Source organism: Lepidochelys olivacea (assembly GCF_965140295.1).
Source record: "Lepidochelys olivacea isolate rLepOli2 genome assembly, chromosome: 18".
NCBI lineage: Eukaryota > Metazoa > Chordata > Testudines > Cheloniidae > Lepidochelys > Lepidochelys olivacea.
This window is the reverse complement of record NC_140428.1, coordinates 16,670,529-16,689,978: the sequence shown is the minus strand read 5'-3', so window position 1 is coordinate 16,689,978 and position 19,450 is coordinate 16,670,529. Positions and strand designations below refer to the sequence as shown.

Here is a 19,450-nt window from a genome sequence, read left to right as displayed (position 1 = left end):
TAGATGTTAAACGGAAACATTTTGTTCCATATTCATTTTGAAATGACTTTTCATTTAAAATGTTTTATTTGTTCTGTATTGTATCTGCAAATGTAAGACCATTATTTTTTTAACCTAAACATTTCATTTCAATTTTGACTTTTTCTCGAAAGGTAACGTTCAGTTGACCCCAAATACACAAACAATTCTGAATTTTCCTTCATGGAGAATTTCAAAACTTTCAGTTTTCCCTCCGATTCCAAATGAAGCCAGGTTTTGAAATCTCGAAATCCTTCACGAAAGAGAACTTTCATCTTCCATGCAGTTCTTCTGAGTGCCCACAACTTCCCATCAGAGTCGCAGCTGTCCAGCACCTCTCAGGATCAAGCCTTTAGTGTCTTGTATTCCCATGGCTGGGAATTCACTTATCGCAATCCCTGCTCTGCCATAGGCTTCCTGTGGGACATTGGGCAGGTCCATTAGCCTCTGAGTGCCTCAGTTCCCCATCTGTACATTGGGTATAATAGATCTGTCCTGCTCACATGGGTGGGGTGAGGATAAATACATTACAGATCATGAGATGTTCAGAAACTATTGTGAGGGAGGCCATGTTAGTACCACAGATAGATAGATAATTAAACAGTAAACCAACAAAAATTAAACCATACCAGAATATGCTCAAAACAACCTTTTGGATACCTCTAAAGTAGCAATAATTTAAAAGAGGAGAAAACAACAAACCCTTCAAGGTTGTTGTTTTTTTCCTCTTCCCATTTTAGAAAATCCATCTCTCCAGTCTAGAGCAGATTAAAATGACCAAATTCTCTCTCAGCCCCTGGGAAAGAGGATGTTTCAAATGGAAACTGCCAATTGACCTTCTCCCATAGCTGTCACCAGTCACCCTTTTGCCTTCTTTCATGTCAGCATCGGGTCAGGGCGACAGGTCATTGTCTGACCCGAGTCATAACAAGAAGAGAGCGGGGCCTCGCCTGGGAAGGCAGTAATTCCACAGCCTAGATTTCAAACCGTAATGTGGAGACATTTAGGTTTTTTTTTATTTTCTCTCTCTCCCCTCTTCCTTTATAGTCAGTAACTGGTTCATAACCACAGTGAGCCAGGGAAATACGGGTGGCCCTGCATGGGATTACAGCCTTATTTACAAAGAGCAAAATGAGCTCACATGCACAGCTGCTGCAAAAATGTGAGAAGTCAGCGTGCAGCACAGAGGCCTAGGAATGTTAGTCTTGAGTCACAGGCAAACCCCGTACATAATGGATCCCCTGTCTGTGGGTGCTGGCTAGACTGCCTATTTTGTGTCAGAAAGCACATGTGGCTAGTAGAGGGGTCTGAACCAAAATCACAGATCCAAATGATTCTGGGCGTTAGAGGTAGTTGGTTCTGAATCTGAACTTTGTGGCCCAGCTCTGCTGCCTGGCTGGCTCGATGGAAATACTCCAGCTGCTGCAAAGGGACAGTGTGGGATGCATCTACCAGTGTCCTAGAGCTCCTCCTGATTGTAAATTCACAACAGGGGAGAGAGGCCTTACAACCGACTGCAAAAAGCTTCCAGGAGGGCAGCGTGAAGTATGCCTACAGTGCTCCTGTGGGGCAGATATGAGACAGGACTGTGAGGTGACAAACCCAAAGGTGAATTTTTCCACTGAATGCATCCAATGAAGTGAGCTGTAGCTCATGAAAGCTTATGCTTAAATAAATTTGTTAGTCTCTAAGGTGCCACATCAGAGGAGTGAAGTTTTGGAATAGCCTTCCAAGGGAAGCAGTGGGGGCAAAAGATCTATCTGGCTTTAAGATTAAACTCGATAAGTTTATGGAGGAGCTGGTATGATGGGATAACATGGTTTTGGTAATTAAATATTCATGGTAAATAGGCCCAATGGCCTGTGATGGGATATTAGATGGGGTGGGATCCGAGTTACCCAGGAAAGAATTTTCTGTAGTATCTGGCTGATGAATCTTGCCCATATGCTCAGGGTTTAGCTGATCGCCATATTTGGGGTCGGGAAGGAATTTTCCTCCAGGGCAGAATGGAAGAGGCCCTGGAGCTTTTTTGCATTCCTCTGTAGCATGGGGCACGGGTCACTTGCTGGAGGATTCTCTGCTCCTTGAAGTCTTTAAACTACGATTTGAGGACTTCAATAGCACAGATATAGGTGTGAGGTTTTTTGCAGGAGTGGTGGGTGAAATTCTGTGGCCTGCGTTGTGTAGGAGATCAGACTAGATGATCATAGTGGTCCCTTCTGACCTAAATATCTATGAACCTAAGTCCTCCTTTTCTTTTATCTACCCTGCTGGATGTTGGACTGTTGCTGACGATACGCTATAGGCTGTCATGGGGGGAAAGGCTGATGCCCACTTTGAATGACATCATCTTGCCAACCAGTGCCCCTGCAAGTATCTGCATGGAGCTGGTGGACAGTGAAAGGGAGATGGTGCACTCCAAGCAGGAGAAGCAGGAATGAGATGCATGTGACACTGATTTTGGGAACTGCTCTTGCTGTTTAGTTAAAAGATTTGTGATGTGCACGGCTCAGATTCTGGGGCAGATGTGACTGAGGTATAGAGAGACACATCTGCAGGAGACTCTCAGAAGGGAGATGTCAGTGATAACCACTCCTGGTTATATGCCACCTGTCCTGACTGTGAGAAGAAAAGATTTTGACCCTTGGTTTCATCCCACGCTAGCTTGTTGCATTCATTGCAATGGGGGAGCCTGGCTTGTGGTTAAGGCACATGGGACGGGGGACTCGGGAGATCTGGGTTATGTTCTTGGCATTGCTGTTCACTCTGTGACCTTGGACAAGTCGATTCACATTGCTGTGCCTCAGTTTCCCCATATACTTACTGCCGTGCAGGCTGTGAGGCTTCGTTCACTATCATTGGCAGTTGGAAGGGGCTGCGAGAAGGCAATATACCGCGGTTATTTGGGTTTATGAGGCTATTGTGTAAGCTCCTTGGGGCTGAAAGTTTGGCTCCGTGTGGCCTTTCTACTCTGGACTCCGCTTGCCTCGAGGGGAGTGACCTCAGCAGTGTCCCAGCGCCCACTGGGGAGCTGCACCCTAGTTAGCTGCCTCTTGTTGCCTCTGCCTAAAGCTGGCCCTGTGGGAGTGGGGAAGAATGGAAATAAACCAGACGAGCTATTTTGTAAGAAGTCTGCGCTGTTGTGAGCTAGACCCAAAAAATGTCGGTGACCTTGTCTTGGCCAATCACAGACCAGCCTTGAGCAGCTAGCAGGACAATAGTGTGGAACAGGGTCCTATGACCTCATCTCAGCAGCTGGAATGTGTTTGCCCCTCCGGGGTCCTAACCCATCCAATCAATCAGTATTTATTGCTCCACTTTTGCCATTACAAAGCGCAATAAAGAGACAGACATAAATCCATGCACCCCAAGTGTTGTCTGCCTTCTCCACCTGTTGGACATGGCAAATAAATTACAAATAGGGCCTGGTTTTGAGGGCAGGAGCTGTAAAACATCCTAAATGATTTAAAAAAAAACAAACCCAAATCATGGCAGAAAATGTAACAACTTGTGCCTGTTCCCTTTGACCTCTTCCCATTTATATATGGCCTCTTCAGCCTACAACGTATTTTTACCTTCCCGTTATATTATAAAGACACCTTTCCATTTCCCTCTCTTACCCTGTTGCTGTTGTATTTGTTCCCCTTCACTCCCTTGCCATCTTCACTTTCTAAAGTGCCAAACCTGTCCTGGAGACCCCATTTCCAGGGGGAGTTCAGGCTCCATGACCCATTCCGTTCTTGACCTCCATTCTGAGATGGTAAGGAGTGGGTTTGTGTTGTGGCTATTTATCCACTTGCAACTGGTCTGTGAAAATCTACTATCAAAAAGCCAGTAGCTGGTAACAGCTTTCAGTCGCTACCAAACTGGAGTCAAGCCAGTCACCCACAAGGCTGCATAGTCCATTTTCACGACCCTGAGTCATCCCGTGTACAAGACAGTGTGACACGGCTGAAGCTAACCTCCCTGTGTTTGTTTCCTCACCATTGTTATTAGCAATGGAGCTGCACTGTTGGCAATAATATGGTAGAGAAAGGGCTAGTGTAGACACAGTTATTGTATAGGTAGGACCTTGGAGAATAGTGTATAGGCAACCTGCTGCTGCTACCCTTCCTTGCTATTTGCACTGCCATAGGGAAAGGGATTGTCTCCATGGGGACACTCACAAAAATGAATCTGAATCAACCTTGTAAATTGCGTAAAACCTTTTCGTGGACACTCTTCTTCAGAATTAAAGAGACCTTAATTTGATTTAACTTAATTCATGAAGTGAATTAAGATCAATTAAATTAAGCTCACTTTAATTCTGAAGAAGAGTGTTCAGTTCACACACACATAATGTGACACTTTAAATTCACACCCTTACTTAATTTGGGTTACTTTTACTGGGTGCCCCTATGTAGACAAGTTCTTAGGCACACAGGAGCCTCAGCCTTATTGAAAGTTGATGGTAAATTGCCTATGTCACTTTTTTGAGAATTGGAGTTAGGAGCCTAAGTCACCTAGGCACTTTTGATGCCTAAAGACCCCAATCAGGGCAGTGTCTACCCCCAAAGAGCATACAGTTTCAATAGACAAGACAGACAAAGAGTGGGGGAAACTGAGGCACAGAAAGGGGACATGACTTGCCCAATGTCACACAGCAGGTCAGAGGCAGAGCTGGGAATACAGCTTGTCACCTAGTTTAGTGACAGGTTTCAAAGTAACAGCCGTGTTAGTCTGTATTCGCAAAAAGAAAAGGAGGACTTGTGGCACCTTAGAGACTAACCAATTTATTTGAGCATAAGCTTTCGTGAGCTACAGCTCATTTCATCGGATGCATACTGTGGAAAATACAGAAGATGTTTTTATACACACAAACCATGAAAATATGGGTGATTATCACTTACAAAAGGTTTTCTCTCACCCCACCCCACTCTCCTGCTGGTAATAGCTTATGTAAAGTGACCTATCCACTGGACCATGCTGCCTGCCGAGTTATTGATCTTCCAGTATTATTCATAAAAGTAACCTAATAGAGTTCATTAATCACACAAGTTGCAGAGTATGACAGATTTTGATTATATGGACTTATTTTCTTCGAAGAACAAGTTGGAAAGGGAAGAATCCTTCCCCCCCACCCCTTCCCAATATAAGGCAGCTAGTGCTAAATTCTCTCCCTCCTGTTTTCTGCAAAATGTCACCGACAAGGTCATCTATAGGACTCAGCAAAAAGTTGACCCAGTCAGTTGTGGTGACCAGAATTAGCTCAGAAATCAGGAGTGAGGGGGAGGCAGAGAGAGATGGTGCCCAAAGAGCTTTTAAAAGCCACGAATTCTGACCTCACTGTTCTGTGCACCTTCATTCTCTGCCTAGAAACCTCCCCGGGGTGGAAAACCACACCCCCCTGCCAGTGACGACATGGGAGCACAGTCAGCAACCTGCCAAGGGGTCAAATTCCAAGCCGCACAGGTAGAGAACATTGCACTTCCTGCCCTGCTGGGGAGGAGTCAGGGGGAAGGAGAGTGAGAGTGACAGAATGCAATCTCCAGCCATTCGCAGGGCAGCCAAAAAATCTCCCAACATGAAATCGGACAGCGAGGAGACCAAGCCAGGTATGTCTGTCCCAGCGGAACCGCACTGCCTTAGACGCGGGTTAGGAGAGTTTGGAACAACACTTGTGTGTGCGTTTATGGGAAAATGCTGATTGAGTCCTCCTTTCAGGCCCTGCCTGTTGTTTGGGTCATTACACGCCCAGTGATTTTTTTTCCAAGCTGGTTGTTCATTGAAACAAACAGTCCTTCAGAATTCTGGTTAGTTGCTGTTCCTTCATTCCTTTGCTGCTGGGGAAAAGCTCTGTGTCTGTGGGAGGAGGAAAAAAAAATACAGCAATGCTGTCTGTTAAACGCAAGCATGTTTTGGGCTGCAGATGTTCAAAGGGAGCTGTGTGGGAAAGTTCTTGCTTTCAAAACTTGCGAATGAGTGGTTAACTCGCAGAGCGGTTGTTTTAACTGTTTGAGTATTCACTGAGGATCATGAATAGAAAGGCCAGAAGCAATACCTCTTGTTGGTCACTGCAATATTAAAAGAAAGGTGAGTGCTCAGTCTGGGAAGCTGATTCCAGGAGCAGCAGCCCAAAAAAAAGTCTTCAAGTATGTATGAAATATGACTGTCCTGTTGCTAGTTTCAAAACTGTAGTGATCACTGTACGGTGATGGGATTGTAAGATACAGTTTGCGGCGTGCCTGGCGTTAAAGCAGTGGAGAGGCAGTTGTGCATTCTTTGCCTTGGGTAATCTTACTCCCTGTCTTTGCTTCTGATGAGGCTGGTTGCAGTTTCATTTAATGTGCATTAGGGTTTTTTTTCTCTGAACTGTTTAAGACTATTTGTAACTCCCCCTCTGATACTGCCGAGTTGCACAGCAAATGGGTTAAAAATAACTGGCTTCTTTGTAGCTTTTATACTCTCAGGTTGAAAGATTGCTGCATTTTTCAAACTGAGCACCTCCACCAACGCAGAAAGGGAAATTACAGTGCTAAGAAGATACATGTGGTGTTAGGTTGATTTGTGTATAGTTAGCCCATCTCAGGTCATTACAGAAACCTGAGAAGAGAAGTTTAAGGTTATAAACTGCTTGCGAGCAGGCTGGAAGTTTACAAGTTGACCCTCTGTTTGAATTGTATGGTGCTTGTGAGTAATTCAGGTGTGGGACTATAGGAAGATGCAGGTGAGGAATTGTATCCAGGCTGCCTGAATTGTGTATGAGGTGCGCTCTCATTCAAAGGCAGATGAGCCTGTGGATCAGATGGAAAATCTTGGCATAAAGTGCCCCTAAGGAACTTGGGCCAGTTCCTCAGCTGATGTAAAGGGTGGAGCTTCATTGCTCTGGCCCTTTATTTTGAGTGGAAAATAATTTTGAGTCTTTGCAATATTCCCAGTTTTCCTTCCCTATCTCCCATATTCTCCTCTTCCCTGTCCTCACGCCCCCTTATTCCAAAGTACAGTCATTATGAAACAGTCTGTGGTGGACTCTGTCCCACCGCATAAGGAACTTGCCAATTTCTGTTTCAACTTAGAAGGCTGGGAATGGGTAGCGAAAACACGAATCTGACTGGCCGAACAGCGTACACATCATCCTGTTTTTTAAAAAAAGCAGATGCAGCAAGTTGGTAAAACACAGGAACCGGGCAGTGTGAGTTAACTTGAGTGTGAGTGTAGGATTTGTACACTGTTCAGCTGCTTCATGATGACTGGCACTGTTAATTCCTGTGATAGTGTGATGATGTGTGTGCGTTATCTAGGTGTACTGCTGTAGTTGTAGTAATCTACACTGCATCTGCAAGGGTGCATATCTCTATATAAATATATACACATGCGCACTCTGCGAATATAATTTCTGAAAACTCCCTGTACCCTAGATTTGTAGAATGGTTTAAGCTCCTGAAATCAAAGGACACACACACACACACACACACACACACACACACACACACGTAACATAGTTGCCCATAGATCTGACTTCTTGGCTGTTACCGTGTTTGACAACTTTCTCTTTTGGAAATAATGGGGATAAAACCTAGATCTTCCTGATCTAAAAGCGCGAGAATCTTACTGCTTGAACTGCAGCAGAATTCGTACTGGTTGTTAGCTGTATAGGCCATGTGACATACAGGTGAGCAATCTTGAGACCAACCAGTAGGGGAGCCCTGTTCGTTACAACTTTAGTGCTATGGCTTATTACATTACTCCAAGTGTTGTCTGTGATATTATGGGCAGTTTGACATGGTATCTGTAGTATTGAGTCTTTTTGGAACTTGAAACAAGAGCAGACAGTGTTTTGAACAGAAATATTAGAAGCTTTATATTATTAAAAACCCTAAAAGGAAGGGTTGCTGCTTAGATTTGGCTCTCAAGTTCTGAGAATCAGGCCACTTATTCAGGTGTCTGAATCTGGAGTGAGGCACCTCTCTAGAGCACTCTGCTTCAGAAGGGATCCTTGAAGATCTCACTGAAAGTCAATGGGAACATGACACCTGCTGCTTAGGCTTTAGAGACCTTGACCATTAATCCTAGTTAGTTTGGTAAGAGGGACTAGATCAATTTATGTTCCCATGTGAACCCCCTAACATTTACTGGACATTTGTAGATTCTTATTTTTGCCAATAATGCACCTCCCTCCTATATTCAAGGGATTTTTAAACATCATGCTGCTCCTCCTTCACCATCTTTATATAGTAGTGCTTGATCCTCTGAGATACTGAAGTCAATGGGCATTGAGGGCACATGGTACATTGCAGGGTTAGGATCTTAGTTACTCTGCTTTTTAATAAGCAATCTGTGTGAAATTCCTGAACAGATTAAATCTCCATTTCCCCTTTCCCCATGCCCTGCAACATGAATTTAGTTACAATCTTAGAACGCTTATTATTAGCATTGGTCAATGTCTTCTCTCTATTAGCCTGTGTCAGTTAGAGATGGGCAAGCCAGGCAAGAAGATAATTCGTATGGTTCTGGCTCTTCCCAAGTCTTTAACCAACGCAAATATTCTGGCGGTTCAGTGGTTCTCAAAGGTCAATTTCCTCTGTAGAAATTTCTGGCCCAGCATAGCTGCCCATTTAAGTTTAAGCCCCACTGTCCGTGGATTCTGCAGTGATTTCCTCCTTCCATCTTTCCACCAGCTCTGTTCCACTGCCTAAAAGCCTTGCACTCTGTTTGCTTCAGAGACTTTCCTTTGCAACTCAGCCTGTGTTTTTGCTTTTATGTGGAATACTTCAGGTTTATCTTTAATTTTTAAAAGGACCCTCATTTAGACTTTATTTTAAAAAATTACGAAGACTAGATCCAAATATTTCCATGATATTTCTTTTCATTATAAAGGAAACATTTTTTTTATTTTCTTGCCCCTGCAGCAATTTGCTAGGTCACCAGAACCTGAAAGTAAGGTTGTCGAGCAATTGACTAGAAGCAAAAACGAAACTAACTAGACCATTTTATTGACCGCACTTGAAACCTCAGCTTTCAGCTGGGAAAGGCATTCTGCTTTTATACAAGTAGTTTGTGAGAAACTGCCTACTTAAAATTGGCTCAGGACTGAAGTAGGAGTGGGGATGAAAGCAATATAGTAATCAGAATGGTGTGATTTTACAATTCCAGAAGCAGGCCAGGGGGACCAGGGAAAATGCTTTCAGGCCAGTGAACCTTTCCAAGCAGTGGTACTGATTATTAAAGCAAAACAATGTGTTTAATGTGGCTAAAGGTTGCTTGACACTCCCCAACTTATGTATTTGATTTTTCTCAGCACTATCGTAAGCCTAGAATGGCCTCAGCCCATTCTGTCTGTCTTCTCATCTTCCCTATTTGTATAAACAACACAATAAAGTACTCATGCATTAATTCTGAAATCACGTTCAAATCCACTGAGTGATAAAATCCCCCATAGCCAATGTTCATGCCTCCTTATAAGCCTCTCTTTAATCTATGAAAATGTTTCTTGCACCTGCTTTTCTGAGCTGCGAGGGGGGAAGGGGGGGGAAAGGAGGTGTCCCGTATGACAGTAAAACAGCCATTATTGTCTTTGTCTTCCATCCAAGCTGTGCTTGCTGCTTCAGCCAAAATAGTGTTGTCTTTTTTAGCATCCCCATGCCACTGTGCAGGTGAACGAGCCTCTGATAGTGTGGCTGATGTTATTAGGCCCTGTGATGGTGTCCCCTGAATAGATATGTGGGCACAGTTGGCAACGGGCTTTGTTGCAAGGATAGGTTCCTGGGTTAGTGGTTCTGTTGTGTGGTATGTGGTTGCTGGTGAGTATTTGCTTCAGGTTGGGGGGCTGTCTGTAGGCAAGGACTGGCCTGTCTCCCAAGATTTGTGAGAGTGTTGGGTCATCCTTCAGGATAGGTTGTAGATCCTTAATAATGCGTTGGAGAGGTTTTAGTTGCGGGCTGACGTTCTTGTTAAACACTGGATTTGTGCTGGAAATGGCCCACCTTGATTATCATACACATTGTAAGGAGACTGATCACTTTAGATAAGCTATTACCGGCAGGAGAGTGGGGTGGGGGGAGAGAACCTTTTGTAGTGGTAAACACCCATTTCTTCATGCTTTGTGTGTATAAAAAGATCTTCTACACTTTCCACGGTATGCATCCGATGAAGTGACCTGTAGCTCACGAAAGCTTATGCTCAAATAAATTGGTTAGTCTCTAAGGTGCCACGAGTACTCCTTTTCTTTTTACTGTTGGCACCAGTTACTCTGATCCATTTTGTCTATACCCACGCATAAAACATTTCTATCCTTGTCTTTTAAAATTCCTGCTTGCTCTCTTGATCCAGCCAAGGCTTAGTTCACATGGCAATAAATTTGCTTATTCACCTTGAAGAGCTGACCCTTGAGCCAGGCACTCATCACTGTAATAAGTGATGATAAACTTTTCCAAACCCTCTTTGGCTTTAAATCCCCCTCCTCCCTCTGACAATGTTTCTTGTGTTGATTAGGACACTGTGGACGAAGGGCGCTATGTTTCATTATGCGTTTGTAGAGAGGAAGGTTGGTCCAGTGGTTAGGGTGTCCCATAGGCTGTGGGAGATCCAGTTTCCCTGCTCTGCCACAGATAGATTCCTTGTGTGACCCTGGGCAAGTCACTTCGGCTGTAGTGTAGACATAGCCTATGTCAGCAACATATATGTTGCTCAGGGGTGTGACTATTCCACCCCCCTGAGTGACATAAGTTACACCAACGTAAGCGCTCGTGTACACAGCAGAGCGGGAGAAGCTCTCCTGCTGACACAGCTTCTGTTGCTCGCAGAGGTGGCTTTTTATGCTGATGGAAGAGTGTCTTCACCCGACATGTATGGGTCCAGCTGCGCTCCTGCAGCGCGGTACGTATAGACATGGCCTTAGTCGGAAGATAAATATATTTAAGATTTGAAAACACTCAGATACTGCAGTGGTGGGGGCCATATAAGTATGACCGATGGTTTGTATCTACCTAATACAATGAGACTCCCAGGCCCTGATAAGAGTCTCTAGGTGATACCACAATACATATACAGTAATTAATAAGAAGAATTACCTTCTATTTAACCCTTCACTCCCATCACCAAAATTCATTGTTCTCATCTTTACTAATTGATATTCTGTCCCAGCAATTTCCCCATATTAGAGAGAGTTCTTCTCCCTCTATACAACTGAGGTACAGACCCTCTGTACTGCTCTGTGGTTTCTGTAAACAGCCAAAAAGCAAATTGCGCTCTGACAGCCATCCAGGGGCTCATTCGCCCTTCCACACCTGTTTACCAAACTGCTGCTAAGAGTGGATATTTTATAATCTCGTAGAAAACACGATCGTGCATCTCCTTGCTCTAGTTCCAGAAAAGGTGTCCTTGTTTGTTTTTCTTTTTAATGATCTCTGATTGTTTCTCTCTCTCACTCTCTCAGAAATACCCCAGGCTGTTCCCCAGAACTAGCTTGTCAAACCTCTTCTGCAAGAGCTATAACCTTTGCCCCTAGCAGACTAATCCAAGTCTTGTTAACTTGGTCTCTCTTGTAGGTCTTTATTGGAATGTCTGTGTACCCAGTGCAGCTTATATCCGTGTTTGTCTTTTGACTTATTTATGTCACAGAAGTGGTCATGAAAGCTATCAGATCAACTGTGTCTGTTCATGAACTTGAAACCATGTGAAAACGGCGTGATTTTGAGTTTCCTTCTAAAATCACACTGCACCCTGGTTCAAGCCAATCTTGGCAGATTTATGGGTTTTGCATCAAAACTGGAAATGGCTCAAATGCAAAGTGGACAAACTTCTCCAAGATTTTTGGGTGTATTTGGATTAGGCACACAGGTAGGACTGTTAGATATTGAGGGGCTGGCCAAAAAGTTTGCACTTAATGTTTTAGGAGCATTTTGATTAGTCTAAATAAACATATTGTGCTTTCCATTGGATGACCTCAGGGGTCTGTCTACACTAGAAATGCTACAGCGGCACAGCTGCAGCGCCAAGCTGTAGACGCTACAGCGATGGAAGGGGTTCTTCCATCCAGAGGTGGTAGCCAGCTCATTGACCTAATGGGATCGGTTTAGGTTGGCCTAACTACATTGCACAGGGTGTGAAATTTTTCTCAGCCTTGAGCGATGTAGCTGAATGACCTAATTTTGTAGCGAGACAAAGTGTGTGAGATAATAGCTATTATTGGTCCAACATAAAAGATATCTCCCACACCCTCATATCAACAAGGCTACAATAACATTGCAACTGACTTTGTAGTGTAGACCAAGCCTCAGTGTGCTTTGCAAACATTAATTAAGCCTCGCCACAACCCTGACAGGTCACTAACCCTTATTACCCCATTTTACAGATGGGAAATGGAAGCTCAGAGAGGTTAGTAAATAATTTCCTTACGATCACACAAGAAGTCTGGGGATTATAACCTGGATCTCTTGACTTCCAGTTAGCCATGATACTAGCTTCCCCCTCTTTTTAAATGGGTGCGGGGGGGGGGGGAGAGAACCATGTGAGGCTAAAGCAGAACAGAGGACGTGAATTAACACATTGTGTAATTGGATATATATATGGCATAAACTGAATACATGATGATGTGGGATGCTATAAAAAGTTTATTGCCACTTGTCTAGGAGAAACTAGCAGAGCGTACTTGTGGCTCTGTGTAATGTGGTCATGACAAAATAGTAACCCTATAAACTGACCCATCACATCTCTTATTTAGCACTTCATAGACCTTTTTTTTCCAAGGGTATTGTCCGCTTCACTGCCTCTGCTTTCTTTTTGTGAACGTGATTTCTTTCTCAGCCAGTTGAGAACATTTAAACAAACAACTCCAGCAGGAATGGAGGCATGTCTTCATCAGCATCTTTGACATGATCAATTAGGCTGTGTATTCCTAATCGCCCATAAACAAAATGTTCCGTACGATAGCAAATTGCTTGACGCCATAAAGAGTTTTATACCTTATCTGTAGAGTTCATTTCATTGTCTGTGTGAGATTCCATTATGAAACACACAACCAGTAATGTGGTCTAAGAAAACTATAGATCAGTTATTTCAAATTTGGTCACCAAACTCCCCCATGTTTAGGTGGCTTAAATTAAGTGGCCTGAATTTCAGAAAATCCCCAACTTCTTCTGGAGTGAACTGGCCTGGTGAAATTTGATCTATTGCTTGGTTTTCATTTGTTGCGGAAGTCAATCAGCATTATTTCTGGCTCCCGCTTAGCAGAGAGTGTTACACAAAGCCTGCATGTGTCAAAGAAAATTTTAATTTTAAAAAATCCTACCATCTGTTTGAGTAACGTTTTGTATTCAATCTTAGTTAAAACATATGAACAAAGACAGTTTTTGAAGGGGTTTTTGGTTTTCAAACTTTATTCTTCAGTACTACAAATTAGAGCTGGCTGAATGAATTTCAAAATTTTGATGGAAAAATAATCAGCATTTTCAGGATTTCCTCTCCCCCCCCCTTTTTTTCCCCACCAGCTCTGTTAGCAACCCAAACACAACCACAGTGTGCTTGTTAGAGAAGAGGCAGTGTTTCCACTGAGCACTGGACTGGAACTCTTGGAAGACCTGGATTCTGTTGTCAGCTCTGCCACTGGTTTCCTGGGTGACCTTGGGCAAGTCAGTTCACCTCTCTGTGCCTCAGCTTCCCCATCTGTAAAATGATGCTACGTTCCTTGTAAAGCACTCTGAGCTCTACTGATGAAAGTGCTATATAAGAGCTGGCTATTTATTTATTTATTTATAGTATTTGTGAAGCCAGGGAATGCAATTGACCTAACTAGTTTAACTGCCCAACCTGACTGAATTAACTCTTTGTATTTCAAGGTTTAAAAAAAAACCCTACATTAATGCAGAGTTAAGGTTGCTTGGCGTTGTGCCATTCCCATGCAGAATGCTGAGTTGAGGAAAACGCAAAATTATGAAAACCAGGAAATGCAGAATTAAGGTTGCCGATGTAACCTTAACTCTGCCCTCTTTCAGCAATGCTCCAATACACCCTGTTAACATAGATACCTTTATGCTGCCAACCCATAATTGTTGGAATCATAGGACTGGAAGGGACCTTGAGAGGTCATCCAGTCCAGTCCCCTGCACTCATGGCAGGACTAAGTATTATCTAGACCATTCCTGACAGGTGTTTGTCTAACCTGCTCTTAAAAATCTCCAATGATGGAGATTCCACAACTTCCCTAGGCAATTTATTCCAGTGCTTTACTACCCTGACAGGAAGTTTTTCCTAATGTTCAACCTAAACCTCCCTTGCTGCAATTTAAGCTCATTGCTTCTTGTCCTATCCTCAGAGTTTAAGAAAAACAATTCTTCGCTCTCCTCCTTGCAACAGTCTTTTATGTACTTGAAAACTGTTATCCTGTCCCCTCTGTTTTCTCTTCTGCAGACTAAACAAACCCATTTTTTTCAATCTTCCCTCATAGATCGTGTTTTCTAGACACTTAATCATTTTTGTTGTTCTTCTCTGGACTTTCTTTAATTTGTCCATGTATCCTGAAGTGTGGGGCCCAGAACTGGACACAGTACTCCAGTTGAGGCCTAATCAGTGCGGAGTAGAGCGGAAGAATTACTTCTCGTGGCTTGCTTACAATGCTTCAGCTAATACATCCCAGAATGATGTCGTTTTTTTGCAACAGTATTACAATGTTGACTAAAGTACAAGCTCTTTACTTCCTTTTACAACCCATTCACTTTCACCCACAGAATCCAATCTAACACCATTAAAGGACAAAGAAAAAAAATGGTTTCCAGTCCACCTTCCCTCTACCCTATTTAAGCAAAAAGAAAAGGCAATAAGAAAAGGCAATGCCTCAATATGCACATGCTCATGCTGACCCTTCTTACTGAGATTCTGGAGGTACCAGAGCCTGGCATACACCCACACACTTAGCCAACTCCCCCAAAAGAATACCACATTCATATAATTTGAGAGCAATTTCACAGCCTTTTATAACTCCGTTACACTTATTCACAGGGTATCATCACAGCCTACTCTTTCAATTAACCATCGTTAAAGCGTTAAGATCATCTCATATTTCACCTCACTGCTGACAGTACCCTTTATAATAAAAGCCTGATGCCCTGTTACTGACACAACCTACACAATACTCAGTAGAAATGATGCATACTACATTCTGAACGTACCCAGGGACCTCTTCCCTTTCCAAACACACACATGAGGGTGCAACACACAGATCTCCTCGTGTCACAATCTCAGCTGTCGCACACCTCAAAGTAATCCACACATCTCACAAACACATCTCTGCCAAACAGCAAACTAAAGCCTGCACAAGTCAGTAGAGCGATGCCTGGCTCTGACCACACTCGCTCTACTTGGAGCACATGCAGATAATAAATACTTAGACTGCTGTCATCCGAGCTCACTACTAACACTACCCTTTGTAATAACCCCAGTGCCTGGCTAATTATATAACAGACATATAGGACTTCTGGTTTGAGGGGTTATTAATTTTCAGGAGCTAAAAAAAATCCTATGTAAATGTCCCACAATCAGGGGTTTTGCAGGGGAGGGGAGCTTTTCCTTTGCTTTGAGAAGATTTTGTTTGTTTTTTTAGGTAAAAAGAAAAGGAGGACTTGTGGCACCTTAGAGACTAACCAATTTATTTGAGCATGAGCTTTCGTGAGCTACAGCTCACTTCATCGGATGCATACTGCTGTAGCTCACGAAAGCTTATGCTCAAATAAATTGGTTAGTCTCTAAGGTGCCACAAGTCCTCCTTTTCTTTTTGCAAATACAGACTAACACGGCTGTTACTCTGAAACCTTTTTTTAGATGTTTCCCAAAATTCTTGTCTAAATGGGATCTATTTTAATTTGGATTATATGTGTAAAAATGTCTTGTGTGTGTGACTGACTCCCTGGTTTAGCATTTAGTACGTTTGTCCCTGGTGAGTTTTAACGTAGTACTGTTTCAAACAGCGCTATGTTAAAGCACCTTAGGAAACCTTTAGTGCTTATCAGCCGAGTCTTCACGGATCCGTTAATGTGCTACACCTTTAGAAATCACACCCCCATAGTTGATAAGCAATTAGATACAAGGCAAGGAGCAGGGACATCGCCTATGTAAACAAAGTGCACTGGGAATGGGGTGAAGTCAACAGAATCTCAGTAACCATTTCTGATGTTTTTCATTGTTTGACTAAACCCCAATTTGATTTTTTTTTCTGCTCTTGGGGGTGTTTTATTGGTGTTTATCAGTTAAAGCCTAAAATCAGAAGCCCTAATTCTGCACTGAAATCATGCTTTCTAGATTCCGAAGGTACAAATGCAGCTCTTCCTTTTGCTCACACGGATTGTAGGGTGCAAAACATGGATTTAGAGGGGGTGCCATGCACTGTCTTGGGTAAAACTGAACTCACTGCAACCCCAAACCCCCCCCTCTCTCTTCCCCTCCACGGCCCCCTAATGTCCTTCTCTCTGTTTCTCCGGAGGCATTCATATGTCTAATTTTTTTCCCCAACAATACGTTTATTACGTTCCCTCCAAAATACAATTTTTGCCTGTGACTCACAAATTTTCTAACCACTCATCTAAAACTCTTTTGTTTTAGGTGGGGACGTGTGATTAACGTATCCTCAGTTACGTTAATTGAAGGGTGAGTTGTTCACAGCCATGAAACTCAACGAGGTCTGTGATTCATGCAGCCATTAGGATCGGAGTTTAACTGTACAAGGCTGCGGAAGGGAAATTTGTTTGCGGAGCTTGTGACACAGGAACCCATTGGGCAAATGGCCCCAAATTCGGATCTCTAATGCTACCCTGTAGCAAATGGCCCCAAATTGCAAAGCATTCTGCATAACTGTTCGGATTTTAGAGCACTTACAAGAGTCAAGACTTAAGCACATAAGATGAAGGGAATGGAAACCCTCTAGCCAGTTTTTCTGTAGTGGCCCATGCACACTGTACAAATGTGTATTTTCTTAAGTACTGTTCTCAGCTTGGGTCCCCCAAAGATTTAGTGGGTATCATGCTCCATAATGGGTAAAACTTGACAGACTGAGACCATTTGAACCCATATCACATCAATAGTTTGATCTCTAGCACTACACAACCCCTCCGCCCTCCCCACCCCCCCCAAAACCTAGAAACTTTTTGAAAAATGGCTATTGTTTTAGGGCTTATATCTCTGCAACCCCTGCCTCAAATACGCCAAATTTAGATCATTATCCCTGCCTTGTGGCACACCAAATTTCAAAGGAATCCAGCTAATCATACTGGTTTTAGAGGGTGTGGAAAGGTCAACCTTTAAACAGAAGTAGTGATGCACCACTTCAATAGCCAGCATAAATGGAGTAAGTAGGTCCGATTTCAATACACTTTTGGACCCAGGTTCACTAAGGTATAGGCCTAATTTTAATCACATGTGGTGAATGGTGTATCTCATGTGCTTAAAAAGAACAGGAGTACTTGTGGCACCTTAGAAACTAACCAATTTAAATTTAGGCGTCTAAATAATTGGCTTGCTTTTCAAAAGTCCCAAGCCCCCAGCGTCTCCCATGGAGATCACTGGCAGCTGTTGGGTGCTCAGTACTTTTTTTAAAATCAGGTCATTTAAGTGCCCATATAGAAATTTTAGGAGCCTAATTTTGGGTTACTGGGCCATGTGCATAAGGATAAACAGGGAAATAGAGGCATAAGTGATCTTCTCAGTTTGGTTTGGGAGAACTCCTCAACTTCACCAATTTTAAAGGGGAAAAATCCCTCTTTCTAAAGCCTAGTTCTTCTTATAATGTGCTTCATGCAAATAAAATCACGCTGCTCTGTATGATCTGTTAGCCTCTGATTCCAGTTATAATGCAACAGGAACCAATTACAGATGTGTGTTGCTTCTGGTAAGTGCAATGGAAAAATGCTTTGGAAAAATAACTGAAACCATTTAAGTTTGTATCATTTTGATCAATGAATCCTGGCCCGACTGTGATTTATTAAAAGTTCAATTTATTCTGTCCGTGGCCTGCCTGACACAGCACTGACTGATCTGTAGTAAGTGAAAATCTTTAGTGAGGAAAGAAGCACTGACGGCGGCTAGATCATGTTAACATAGAGTTTTATTGAAATACAAAAGGAGCGTTGAACAGAGGGGAAAACTAACCTCTCCAGACACTCAGGGCTTGTATATATCAGGGATTCTTGGCCAGAAAGGACCATTAGGATCATCTAGACTGACCTCCTGCATAACACAGGTCATAGAACTTCCCTAGAATCATTCCTACAGCAGATCTTTTAGAAAAAACACTCAATCTTAATAATAAAAGTGCCAACGATGGAGAATCCACCATGACCCTTGGTCAATTATTCTACTGGTTAATTACGCTCACTGTCAAAATTCGACACCTTATTTCCATTCTGAATGTGTCTCGCTTCAGCTTCCAGCCATTGGATAGTGTTATACTTTTCTCTGCTAGATTAAAGAGCCTATTATTAAATATTGGTTCCCAGTGTAGGTACATATAGGTTGTATTCAAGTCACCCTTACCTTTCTCTTTGTTAAGATAAATAGATTGAGCTCTTTGCGTCTGTCGCATGTTTTCTAATCCTTTAATCATTCTTATGGCTCTTCTCTCAATCCTCTCCAGTTTATCAACATCCTTCATAAATTTTGGACTCCAGAACTGGACACAGTATTGCACCAGTACCAAATACAGGGGTAAAATAACTTTCTACTCCTACTCGAGATTGCCCTGTGTGTGCATTCAAGGATGAGATTAGCTCTTTTGGCCACAGCATTGCACTGGGAGCTCTTGGTCAGCTGATTATCCCAAATCTTTTTTCAGAGTTGCTGCTTCCCAGTATAGAATCCCCCATCCTGTAAGTGTGGCCTCCTATCTTGTTCCACTGTTGTCAACCTGTGGAACTCTTTGCCAGAGGATGTTGTGAAAACCAAGACTATAACAGGGTTAAAAAAAGAGCTAGATAAATTCATGGAGAATAGGTCCCTCAATGGCTATTAGCCAGGATGGGCAGGGATGGTGTCCCTAGCCTCTGTTTGTCAGAAGCTGGGAATGGGTGACAGGGAATGGATCACTTGATGATGACCTGTTCTGTTCATTGCCTCTGAGACCCCTGGCATTGGCCATTGTCAGAAGACAGGATACTGGGCAAGATGGACCACTGGTCTGACCGAGGATGGCTGTTCTTATGTTCTAGATGTAAAAGTGTTTGTTTAGCCATATTAAAATACATACTGTTTGCTGTGCACCGTTTATCAAATGATCCTGATCTCTTTGAATCAGTGTCCTGTCCTCTATTTATATTCCCCCAAGTTTTGCAATTGGGGTCAAACCAACAACCACCCCCCCACCAAGTGAATCACACCTAACTCTGCAGGTTTGGGGTCCCAGCTCTAAATACAGCCGCTGAGGCACAAGGCCAGGAATTACAGAGATCAAGGAGCCTGTTCTCCCCTCCATTAC

The 19,450-nt window shown here is 43.0% G+C and overlaps 1 protein-coding gene across 6 annotated transcripts in view; it reads left to right on the top strand.

Moving 5' to 3' along the window:
* KAZN (kazrin, periplakin interacting protein) overlaps positions 1-19,450 on the top strand; it is a 713,277-nt gene that overhangs the window by 539,767 nt on the left and 154,060 nt on the right. Inside the window, exon 1 of one of the 6 annotated variants that reach the window (XM_084651596.1) lies at positions 5,466-5,612. The exons of the other annotated variants lie outside the window; for them this stretch is intronic. Within the exon in view, the coding sequence (XP_084507722.1) occupies positions 5,537-5,612 (76 nt within the window). The 5' untranslated portion in view covers positions 5,466-5,536. Of the gene's footprint in view, positions 1-5,465; positions 5,613-19,450 lie in introns of those variants that run through there. 6 annotated transcript variants of the gene reach the window in all.